The 12,982-nt window shown below is 41.0% G+C and overlaps 1 protein-coding gene across 2 annotated transcripts in view; it reads right to left on the bottom strand.

Annotated features, from left to right (window-relative positions):
* Positions 1-12,982, bottom strand: part of NDFIP2 (Nedd4 family interacting protein 2) — an 85,701-nt gene that overhangs the window by 19,949 nt on the left and 52,770 nt on the right. For both annotated transcript variants that reach the window (XM_075265400.1, XM_075265399.1), the window contains 2 exons: positions 8,106-8,230; positions 4,131-4,197 (listed from right to left, as the gene is read on the bottom strand). In XM_075265400.1, the coding sequence (XP_075121501.1) occupies positions 4,131-4,197; positions 8,106-8,230 (192 nt within the window). The remainder of the gene's footprint in view (positions 1-4,130; positions 4,198-8,105; positions 8,231-12,982) is intronic.

Here is a 12,982-nt window from a genome sequence, read left to right on the forward strand (position 1 = left end):
AGGATCAACTCACATTGTCCAGGGTGGTGCAGACAGAAGAAGGTAGAGGCCCTTGTGGTCCAGGGAGCTTAAGGAAGTCTTATGCCTCATTTGCATAAGACTTAAATTTGTTTTTCTTTAAATTTACTAATGTGACATACATAAGAGAAGTATATTGTTTATCACAGTAATGAGCTCTGTAACAAGATGGTGACAGACAATTATGCTTGGTTTAGGTGGTCGACTCCTTCAAGTCCATCAGAACACCTTGTAGTCAGTCTTCAATTAAAGCGAACCTGTCACATGATTTTTCCACAGCATCAAGTAATGAACTTTTCTATGGTGCTCCTCCCTAAGCTTTCTACTGCTAAATAGTTCTAAGCTTTTAAAACCTTAGATTGACATATGCAAATAGACCTAACTAGTCACGGGGGCGAGAAGCAGCTTCATCTAGTCACGCAGTCAATACACTAAACCATGCCCCGAGAGGATGGTATTTAGGTAGGTTATCGGGCTGACGTGTGACAAAGAGGGACATGTCAGTCACACCTCACAAGCTGTGATGTAATACAATGACTGCGTGACTAGGTGAAGCTGCTCTACGTCCCCTCTTGACTAGTTAGGGTAAATTTGCATATGTATATGTTCCCTCTATATCATTGAACAGTGCAGCTAAAGCAGCTCTATGGTGTAAGGAACTGAGGAAATGGATACCCACACTCAACTTTTATGGCGACTGTGAAGAAAGCAGACGTTGCCTGTGACAAATGAAGTCACGCCTCGATTGTCAGGATTATGTGGAGTATACTGTGGATAAAGTGGATCTAACAACAGACTATGCAGCTCTATGGAAAGGGATACAAATATTGTGCCAAGTGAATGACAGCAATGGCCACAGAATATACTGGGCACACTTTTGGCGTATGTGTATATCCAGCAGCACGCCAATCACTGTGAAGAGGGCTGGCAACACAACATTCTTTCTGCTATTCTGGCTAATAAGTGAGTGGACGTATCCCCATACCTTGCTGCCCTTATATACAGTAGTATAATCGGAGGACAGATCCGCTATAACCAGCAGGTGACTTATTTCTAATATTTATTAGGAACCTTTATTTGCTATGCCCTGGATCAGGGGTTACCAGGATGCAAAAGCAGTCTATATATATTTATATATATATATATATATATATATATATATATACACACACACACACATATATACTGTATATCTCTACTGAATATTAGCAGCATAAACTATTGTGTGGGCTTCTGCTTTCAGGCGGTCTTTGGCTTTCGCTCGCAATCTTTATGAGCACGTAGGTGAAAGGTATGTCATCATTTCTACTACAGTTTACACATGGACAAAGAAGGAAAAGTGGCATAATACGCGCAAAAACATTTCATTTTTCATTTTAATGGCATTTCAGAATTCACTGCATGCTGTACATTTTTCTGGCAAAAGCAGGTTTTATAACTTGCTTAAAACATATAAAAGTTCTCATAAATATGTTTTATTGTTACTGAACTGCGGCTGCTGTGGAGATTTTCTCTTTTTTACGCTATAAATATCAGATATGCTGTATACATCCATCTTTTTGATTGAGGAGAGAACATTACAATCTCCACACTGACAAAACTAACAATGTCAAGCCAAAGCACAGCTGTGCACAGCATGGAAGGCATTTCACCCGTGTGCTACATGTTGCTCCAGCCTGATATAAACATGCATCCCTGATCTACAACTTAGCAGCTCAGATGCTTCAACTGGGTCTCTACATGGCATTATACTTAGGTCTCCATGCATACTGTATACCAGGAAAAGAATCCCAGTAAGTTATAGAAAGTGTGATGCAGCTATTGTCTCCCATTCAACAAGACACCTTCAAGGATGGAGAGGTTGAGGCTGCCCGTATAAATACAGAATTGTTCAATGTTTTACCCCATTGTTTTTTTGAAAAACAGAAGCCCCCCCTCCCCCAAACCTATACACCATCGATTGGCCGCAGTGGTCACGTGCAGGGAGGACTTCCGCCAGAACAAGCCCCCAGGCACTGGATGACAGCAGGGGACATCGGAGGGCTGCGTGTGTGTTTTTTGTTTTTTTTATGTTGCACCTCCCCTGATCTCCTTCCAGTGATCTGTAATTCCTGGACAACCACGTTAAAGATCTGAAACATGTAATATACAATAAGGGTGCATGCACACTACGTAACGCCGGGCGTGTATGAGAGCCGTACACGCCGGCGTTACAGCAGGGCTGCCGAACACTTCCCATTCACTTCAATGGGAGTGCTCGTAAACGCCGCTGTTACGAGCACTCCCATTGAAGTGAATGGGAAGTGTTCGGCAGTCTGCCGTAATGCCGGCGTGTACGGCTCTCATACACGACCGGCGTTACGTAGTGTGCATGCACCCTAATAGAGCTATTCTTGTTAAAGGGGTAGTCCTAGGATAACTCCACTTCCTGAACTATGCCTTATTAATGCATACGGATATCATTTTGGCATGTTTCCCCTCCACAATTCAGAGTGGAGAGCTTCGGCAAGTGGAGACTCTTGCTCAGTCAAACTCCTTGTATGTACAGCCATTTATATGAATAGACTATCTATAGAAGCTGGATCTAGATAAGCCTTAGGGAGTAAACTACCATATATTAGCAGCATAAATGTCTTTCCTGTACTGATAGTTTGTTACAATGTATGAGTGTAGCTCATGTTTGGCTGTTGAAGACTTTGGGCATTTTTTTTTTTGCATTTACACAAAATCATATGCCACAGACATGACATTAATAGGGGGATATCCTTTAATCCAAGTTGTTTGACTTGCAGCAGATTGCTAAACCAAGCCTGTGTGCGTCTTGGGTTGTAGTGATTGCTGTCAACTATCTGAAGTGGATGGCCAGCTTTAGCTGTGAGATGGATAATAAAATAAATGACATTTTCCGTATAAATCCCATATAAGATGGTAATCTGATGGCCATTTGTTTGTTCTATTATCCCACTTCACTGCTGAAGGTCATGGTATCCTACCCCCCAGGACGCAATCTTCTAATAGAGACCAGGCATTGAGTGTCCTTGTTCATCATGCACTGCTGAAGCTGGCTGTCATAAGTGATGACCAGGTTCTGGTGATTTAATAGAAAACTGAAATATTCAGTGCAATACGCTTCCACGTGAGCGAGTTGCCATGGAAAGCAGTGACATCATTATGTTATCTGCTTTACTGGACATTAGGGGGGGGGGGGGGGGGGGAGTGCAGAGAAGATGCTATGCGCTTCACTTTCCCCTGTATAGACCACAAGTTATTTAGTGTCAAGGTGCTTAGATAAGTGATGACTGGCGCAGAGGCACGAGGTCACCCCTGCCCTTCATATCATAGCTAAATAAAGCAAGCCTTACATGATAAGTCAGTATCCAGCAGAAAGTCTGCTGACCAAAGCTGCAAAAATCATCCACCACGATGATATATGTCTTTGTATGAAGTAAACACCTAGATCTGTGGACTGTATGATATAGGACAGAAGGAGATGAGCAGACAGAACTGTATAGGTTCAGCATTCACTGGCATAAATATAGAATAAGAAGAACCACTGTGTTTGAGACGCCTGCCTAACACTTCTGTACTTTTAACCATTTACATAAGTATATACACCAGGTGCAGAGTATTATGGACTGTTTGGGCAGTAACCCCTACTATCTTATTGAGACTTAAATAATATCAGAGTGCTCTGTTATATAGAAATGTAACTCAGTTATTGATAGTCCTCCCCGCATGGTACGTACAGAGATAGCGCTCAACCATAAGACCGCCCACTGGACTCATAAGTTCGGCCAATCCATGGATGACAGAGAAACGCCGTCGTGTTCCCATATTAATGAATGCAAATTGCACTGTGACTAATATTTGCACATGGAAATGGACCAAAAATAATTAATAAATGAATCCCTAAGAAGTTTCTGTATAATGTAATTATGTATCATTTTTTGGTGTCATATTCCAGATGATGTTACATGCATGTACATTGAATGTAATAAAGATGAAATATCGTACACACCATGTATACCTCACAGCTATATACTGCTTAGTCACAGCTCTGCTAAATGTTATTTGTATCTAATAGCATCCACAATACAAAATGGAGAACTTACCAAGTACAAGGAATATCCACCACAGCCAATATTGTCCATTGAAATAGCCAGTAAAGTAGTCAGAAAACTGAAAAGAGAACACACAGAGTTATGGTCTATAGTCCTGGGCAGCAGAATAATGTACATTATGAACAGCTTTATAATATGGAAGTGATAAGAGGCGGCGATCAGATAACCACGCAGGACAGCAGCTTCTGGATAGCCTGGCAGTAGCTAGAGGCCGTCATATGTATAATGGATACTGTACATTCTCTGCTTTGTTACCACTAACTGTACAAGCAGCAAATGTACACAGCTGCTGAATACAGATGTCCCCCGCAATAAGCCAATACAGGCTGTAGAAAACACTAAAGGGGTTTTGATTTCGTTTTACATTTTGCAGCTATATGGACATTTGGTAAATGGCTATGACATTAATCTGACATCTTCCCGCAGGTTATACCAGCAGCAGATCAAGCTCCAGGGACGACACCATTCACCCAGAGCCAATGTAGACCCCAAAACTGCAAACATGCTTGTATTTACTTATATAAGCACCTTGTCAGCTTAAAGTGACACGCACGTCATATCCTGAGAATTCTGCTAATTCAGACACTATCCTCAAAGCCAAAGCACTTTCATCTTATCAAAATGGGACGTTCAATGTGCCCCATAAAGGAGCAACTTTTGAACTTCATAAACCCCCCATTGCCTACTGCTGTCAAAAGACACCAACCTCAAAGCCTCAGTCTCATTAAAGTCTTTTCATTTCCAGACTAGATGTTCCTGTAGTTGGTTCCCAGCAGAGAGCAGAACAGGACTAAATGAACCTTGAAGTGGCGGTTCAGCCCTGTTACTGGCCACGCTAGATAGTTTTGTCCTCCGTATGATAAGGGAATATGAATAGGCACACTTTGATTGATTCAGCGGCGGGGCTGTACGCTTCACTGATAAAACCAACCATCGCACGTCCTTAGTATTCATCTATGTCACCCTTCTTACACAACTTGCTTAAATAGCTTCTCATAAGACGCTATCAGATACAATTTTTGGATGCCTCTCGTTCTCGCTCTGCACAAATTTACCTTAAATGAAATGTACACGGTACAGAACACAACAGATTGTATAATCTGCCTTTGTTGATAAATTTTGATAGGAGTTTTATTAATGTTGCGGGAGCTTAAATAATGGTGTATTGACGGATTTAGTGTCCTTGGTACCATACTGTTCGTTTCAGGTTACATAATGGAAAATATTATAGCAGAACAGACGTAATGTGGCAAAGTACGCAGAAAAAGCTTGTGCTCTTTATTATCTGCTTTATAGATACATTTTCGACATAACGTTTTTGACCTTGTTAGATTTGTAGACCTAATATATGAAAGGAGTTCTTTAAAGGTGTGCTACAACTGTGTCAACTATTAACTGGAAAAACAGCAATTTGTTGTTCTGTAAGATTTTCACAATGAAAGTGTGTATTTAGCAATCCCTTTATGAGTTACGTACTTGTTACATTCACACCTACATCAATCTAGCCATTCTTCTGGTCTGCTACAGGGCCAAAAGAACTGAAAAAAAGGGTCAGCAATCTGGTACAGAATTGTCATGAAGAAATTTTGCTCACCAAATACAACCGTATCTATATATTCAATTCACAGAAGGTCTGAACAGTAAAATGTGAACTTCCATCTGGAGCAGTAGTGCAGCCTCACTCGGAGCCTCTAGATTTTTTTTCATTTGTAATGGGTCACATTTAGAGATGAGCGAACACTGTTCGGAACAGCCGTTCCGAACAGCACGCACCCATAGAAATGAATGGAAGCGGCCGGCACATTCATTTCTATGGGAGCGTGCTGTTCGGATCGGCTGATCCGAACAGTGTTCGCTCATCTCTAGTCACATTTAGGGTTGAGCCGATCTTGAATTTCAGGAGCGATTTTAAAATCTGATTTCCGATCATTTTCCAGCCAATCCCGATCGTGAAATTTGCTCAATCGCCGATCAGGATCCGATCTTTCCCGATCCCAATCGCTCAACCCTATTCATGATATATAGATGAATAGGGTTAAGCAGATTCTGAGATAACCTCTGACCTCGATCCCGCCGGAAAAGATCGGGATTGGAATTCCGATCGCGATCGTGAAATTTACTCGATCGCCAATCGGAATCCGATCTTTTCCGATCCCGGTCGTTCAAAACTAGTCCCATTTACACAGAACTGTTTTTGGACTAATACATAATAGATTGCAGCTACAATATTTAAAGGGCTTGTCTCATAAAGACAGGTATGTCAGAAAGGAGGAAATTCCCCTATCAGGACCCTTCTGTACGAAGTGTATAAGAGAAATTTGTGTTCTGAACATCACAGCATATCCTTGTATTACATAGTCGTCCATGTATGTCAATGTTCAGCAGGCAATTAAATATATATATTTAACTTGAGAAAGGTCCCAGTGTGGACTGATACGTGGTGTACTGCTTTTTCCAATAAAAGGACATTTTCCATCCAATACAAGTTGCTGACGGACCGGATTGTTTTTTTCTATTACAAACCCTTTTGCCTGGAGAGGGGTTTCTGCCATGCAATTTGTGGGATAATCCCCAGATTTGCTGGTGCTGCTGCAATATATATATATATATATATATATATATATATATCCCTGTAGAACTATATGTTTGAGTAGTTGGATCGACAGAATGAGCTGAGTGCTGGGGCAGAAGTCCTAAGAAAATGGACTGTCTTGATGACACAAAGCCTTTAAAGCTCAAGTTTCTACAATTTCCTCCCTAAAGAAAAATATTTTGTATATTGTATCTGCTACGCTACAGTAAAACGCCATGACAGATTGTGAATTGCGTCTGCTTCTCCTATCACACCAACTCATTCTTCTCTATCCCATGGCCAGATCATGTCCTTTTTCTATAGCTGCCATCCATAGAAGATACCAAGAAATAAAACTGATACCACAGCGGACATATCTGACAATTATTCTCCCTAAACAGACAAGATCATTTTTAGGCTGGTCGGAAGAGAAGTGCTGACAGTCATCCTGCAGCCTGCAACGGATCGCTTAACAGACACGGTAATACTCAGGGATTAGAGAACCAGTTCAGATAGTTCTGTCAGTAATATATGAGCTCTGCATCCTCTCAGCTCTCCGATATCTGGAGAGGGTTCCCCAAGACAAGAGTAAGATCTCAATGTAGGGAAGAGGCAGTCATCACTAAAGAAAGAGGTGACATGCTCACATACTGGAGTATTTTGCTATTTATATTGTGCAGACAGATTTCACCAAAGATGACAATCAAGTTGCTTAAAAATTAAAGTGTTGTACTGAAATTTAGCAAAAACTGCAGCCTTGTAGTCCATTTTTAGGGAACTCTCAGCAATAAACTGCAGTTTATCTATCCTGTGAACAGACCACCAGCATTATACACACTAGTAAGGGATGGAGTACTATCATCCATAAAATTCACTCACGCACTTTACAATGAATCACCATACAGGATTAAAAAATATATATGTTGGTGAAGTGTTGCGCTTCCATGTAATCAACAGAAATACTGTGGAAATTACATTTGCGGATTGTATGTCAGAAACAAAAACACATCAGATCAATAGGTTTCAAAATGAAAAATGTAAACCATATTATAGTGTTAAATTCTGTTTGGAGACTTCATACGAGCTGCATCCCTGGGTAAACCCCCTGGCGCTTCTGTGTCTAAGTACAGATGTTTCGAGAACATTAAAAAAGACTAGACTTATTATTGGAGCAAGAGTGCCACACAGTGGTCAAACAGATGTATTGCTGCAGTTTGGTAAAAAGCCTCTCATTGCTGGTTTTTAATTGCAGCAAACCTTTGTAGCACAATCACAAATTTGCCGGATCATTTGGAGCTCTGGAAAGGACATCCTGAATAATAAGAAGAGATTAATGTCATAGCAACAACTATACAAAATAACATGATCACACACAGACAGAGAAAATCACTTACCCTCACAATTAGAATCCATTTGATAAGTGATAATCCAAACCCACAGATTGCACCATAGCGCCCGGCGATTGTGTTGGTTATACAAAAGGACAGACAGAACCCAATCCAGTTGAAAATGAACGCCACTAAAAAAGATTAAAATGAGTAAGCGGGTAGTTATGCCAGATAGTTCATATTAGCACAGTGCTAGGGCTATATTAACAATGCAGTATGATTATTTGTAAGCATTGTATTCCTATGATGTGGCAGTCTGTGAGGCAAGAAGCCGACACATATTCAACCACACATAAGAAAAGGGTCCTCTGCACGATCAATTACCTAAACTACTGAGACTATATCTATTGCCTATAAAACATACATAGCATGTACTAGTAGAAGGAGAGATGGGGTATCTAGAGCTCTTTCCCAATCACTGAAGCAAAGGGACAGCAACATATCAGTGGGTGTATACTGTATCCAATCCATTATTCCAGGGGTCAAGGAGCAATACTCTACTTTAGACAGCCAGTATGGGGTTAGCAATCAGTTTTCTATTTTAAAGGGTTTTTCCACTAATCATAGAGAAGTTAGTAGACAAAAGTCCAAACAAATACAAAAAACTGAAAATTTGGCAGTTTGAAAGATTTTCTCTACCCATCTCAATGATGACAGTCTTTTGTCTTGACAGGTATATATGGATACAAACATGAACTTTCTACAGTTCAGTACTTTTCAAAAGCCAAGCCCATACCATCCCAGCCTGCATTTGTGTCCCTGCATGCGAAGATAACCCGGCCACAATAAAGAAATCAGGACTAGATTTCTGACATGTGACAGACCATAAAAAGTTCCTGCATTTGTGGTCATATCCATTGTCAACCATTCAAGTTAAAAAAAAAAAAAAAAAACAAAAAAAAAAACAAAAAAAACAAAAACAGTTGCCACTACTAAAATGTTAGAAAAAATCTTTAGAACTCTGCAAAATTATTAAATCACTTGAATTTGCAAAAATGTTTGACTTGTCTACAAATGATTGTTATGTTCATGAATACTCCTTTAAGGGGCTATAAACAAAAGCCCCCTCTTTTATTAGGTATACATGCCCTCCAATGCTAAACAACATGGATCATTATTTCATGCAGTGAGCCTGGACTCTATTATGTACAGAGCAGGACCGGGCTTGAATTTTGAACCCAGACTCAAAGTTTATAGCCCCTTAAAGGGGTATTCATAAACATAATCATTTGTAGACAAGTTTTCTGCGAGTTATCATGCAAGAATCAGCACTGCGTTACATCGTGTCAATGCCCCCTTAGGGAGGTTAATAAAGGCATTGCCACCAGGTGTCTGCTGTATAATAAAGAGCTGAGCGGCTGCCATATTTAAACACATGATATCTGTCGCAATAGTATGTCTGATGTTGGGAAAAGGTTAATAGCGCTATATATGGGTATAAACACTTTTGGCTTTGGGAAAGACAATTGCCTTGTTTCTAGTGCCAATGATCTTTAAAGGGGTATTCCCACGTCGCATACTCACCAGTCTTAACTGCTGTAAAATCTTCTTTATTCCTGGTTTCTAGCGTCATTTGGTGGACGGGGTTTCACATGCAACCTGCCGTTTAGCTCTGCCCCCAAATTAGTGTGTAGCTCCGCCCACCACATAGCGTGTTCCTATGCGGCTGAAGGGCCTCTGATGTCATCAAAGGTCCTCAAAAAAAACACTATATGCACAATATTGGACTATGAAGTACAGGCAGGAGCAACTCCATTCTGTGTTACATACAGAGACTGCCAGTCTCTGCCATAATGAACACAATTGAATTAGCTAACCTGATAACTGGGAGAACAGAAGATGAGTTCAGAAATGAAAGCAGCTCCTCTCCCCTATCTGATTGCAGGGAGCTAAGTCACATGGTGCAGACACAGGAATAGCTAGAAACACAGGCTGGCTCCCGTGCACTTATCCCCTCCTCCCTCCCCCCTGAGAGCAGCAGATACATCACTTGACTTTTGAGCAGATAAGTCAAGGGCTGTGTCAATAATGAATTGAATAAAGTAAGATCTGTGCCACTTCTTCTACTTGGACGCATGAGCCTGCCCCCAGGACACCACCAGTGCCCACAGACTACCTCCAAAAACTGTATGTAGAAAGCCACCCAGAATCATTACAGTGGTATTAGAGTCAATGACATCCTCCTGGGTGCAATTTTTACACAGATAGCACCAAATTTCAAATACCCGTGGAGGTGTCAAGCATAGAGGAGCGGGCTTCATAAAAGTGAAGATTCTGTGACCCCACAACAGCTCCAACACCGCCAGGGGGATTCCGGTAAGCTTTCTACATATAGCAAAAGCTGAAGTTAAGTGTTCTTTTTCAAGAAAAATGTCTAAGATGCCAAGAATACTGGTTACATGTGCTACATCACCACGCTGCCAATTTAAGCAGTACAAGTCTGACAGGTGAATCCAAATATGCAGAATCACAACTCTAGGCAGTTCCTTTAAGTGGCTTCTGACACTGCGGAAACAATTAACAACAATTAACAACATTAAAACCATGATGTCTACATTTATATAATGAGGAGGTGACATGTCACTAGCAGGATCTAGGTTCACCGCTTCCTAGTTTCTAAAACCTTTTTCTTCTGCAGGTCAATTGCATAGTAGAGTCGACGGCTTGGCAGATAATGTCTCTAGGATGGAGTGTCCCTCCATTGTAAGTGATGTAATAATGCATCTGCTGCATAGATCTTCCCACGTGTTAATAAGTGAGTGCTAAGCTCTCCAGCCATAATCTCCAGTTATTCCTTTCATCCGAGTATCACTTCAGGGCTTCTACAGAACAATCAGACCACTTTTCTTTCCTCTAGATTATAGGTCTGCTGTGTATTTAATACCTAGGCTTTCTGAAAATGGCTTCAGGAAAGAAAGATGCCTGTCCCTTTTACATGAATTTACTTCTGGTATCCACTTGAGGGGATATTGCAAGTTAACTCTCTCTTCTGCATAGCTAGTGATGGTTGTAGAGTTTTAAAGGTACAAAACAGGAGAATAAAAATTATGGAAAAAAAAAAACATTTTACATCGCTTAATGGAGTCTCTGGCACTGAAAGTGTTCATTTCCGTATGAAGTAAATATAGGAGGATACATCTCCACCCCCATCCCAAAGAGCAAAAAGCGACTACAGAGGTTTCCCGTCCAGCAGGGGTCCCAGCAATGTCAGCACCTCCTTAAATATATCATTTTTTCCTGTCAGGTTTTACACACTAAACACCGTAGGATGTATTCTTGTAATGGCTAATGTAAGCTCTTAAAATGCCAAAACTAAAAGCTTTCCTCCTACTAGCAAACAACTGGATGACTGGATGAATGTTATCGCATAGTCCATAATGGAGTCTCTCGACTGCAGGTGCTCCTTAAAGGGGATGTATGAGATTAGAAATAGCTCCACACCTGATCACAGGCCGCAACCACTTTACTGATCCTGAGCTGCAATACTGGATACACAGCTGTGGCAGAAAGCTCTAGAAGAAAGCTGCCATATTTGGTTCCCCTTTTAGAAAAGTCAGCGTTCTAGACAAACTGTATACTGTAACTGTCCTATAAATGGCATTCATCACTGAAAGTGGTTGTGCAGGACTAGAAAACATGGCTGCTTTCTTCTTTTCAGGAAGCAACCGAATGTCAATGCTACAGCTCAGTTCTGTTTGAGAGAATGAGTGTGAACTGCATGCAGCATGGCCATGTGACCAATGGACACGATGAGAAGCAGAAATCAGTCATGTCTTCTAATACTACAAAACTCTTAAGTTCTGGGTGCCCCCTGCTCCTCCTTAATGCACAACCGCTGTATGCTGCAGTTTGTCAGCCCCATACACAGTGAATGGCGCTGCAGGATGCCTGTGTGACCCCAGATTCACCATGGTCATGTGCTAAGAAAAAACAGGGAGCTCAGGATCTCGCTTTATCCTATAGATAAATGTCCTTTCTGCAACAACCCCTGTAAATAAAGTTCCATTAAATTGATACATGACTGTGTCCATATGGACAGATACCCAATTCATGTCCCAAGACTCGTTGTGCTGGGTAAACCATAAGGATGTTGGATTTTCTAACCACATATCCTGACTCTTATAAGGATTACCAATGCGTACAAGTCAAGGCGACAGCTCAGTCCAGTAACTGCAGCTTGTGAAGATTTTAAAGGAGCTCTATCATTGAGAAAAGTCATTTTTAACTAAGCACATCCTTGCATGGCCTGTAGAAATGCTATTCCACACCTACCTTTTTTATGTAAATTGCCTCAGTAGCTTTTGAATGTGCTGTTTTTTATTCATATGCTAATGCGCTTCCAGCCAGCACAGGACGTTCCCAGCAGCACTTGTCTCTGCTATTATCTCCTATGTGTGTGTGCAAGCTGGAGGTCATCTTCAGCAGCAGCCTGTGCTGTATACATACATAGGAAAGAATAGCAGAGGGTGCACGATGAGACTTCCGGGTGCACCAAGAGGTTAATTAGCATATGCATAAAAACGGGCTCATTCAAAAACCACTGAGGCAATTTACATACAAAAGGTAGGTGTGGAATAGCCTTTCTAAAGGCTATGCAAGGATGTGCTTAGTTAAAAATGACTTTTCCCAATGATAGAGCCCCTTTAAGGGAAACATGAATAGTGTATGTGATCATTTACTGAATATGACCCATATGCTGTTTAACGATGGAGTCTTATTTAATATAATAAAATCAGTATATACACCGCTGATAGCATTCAATGAGAATAGAAGAATTTTTGCCTGGCCGTTTGTTAGTCTGTGTTATCTGGTTGCTTACAAAAGAGTGCATGGAAGCAGCCATAGACACTGCCTGATGTACCTGTAGTACACAAAGGTGCCAC

This window comes from Leptodactylus fuscus, chromosome 2, assembly GCF_031893055.1.
Source record: "Leptodactylus fuscus isolate aLepFus1 chromosome 2, aLepFus1.hap2, whole genome shotgun sequence".
In the NCBI taxonomy this organism is placed as follows: Eukaryota; Metazoa; Chordata; class Amphibia; order Anura; family Leptodactylidae; genus Leptodactylus; species Leptodactylus fuscus.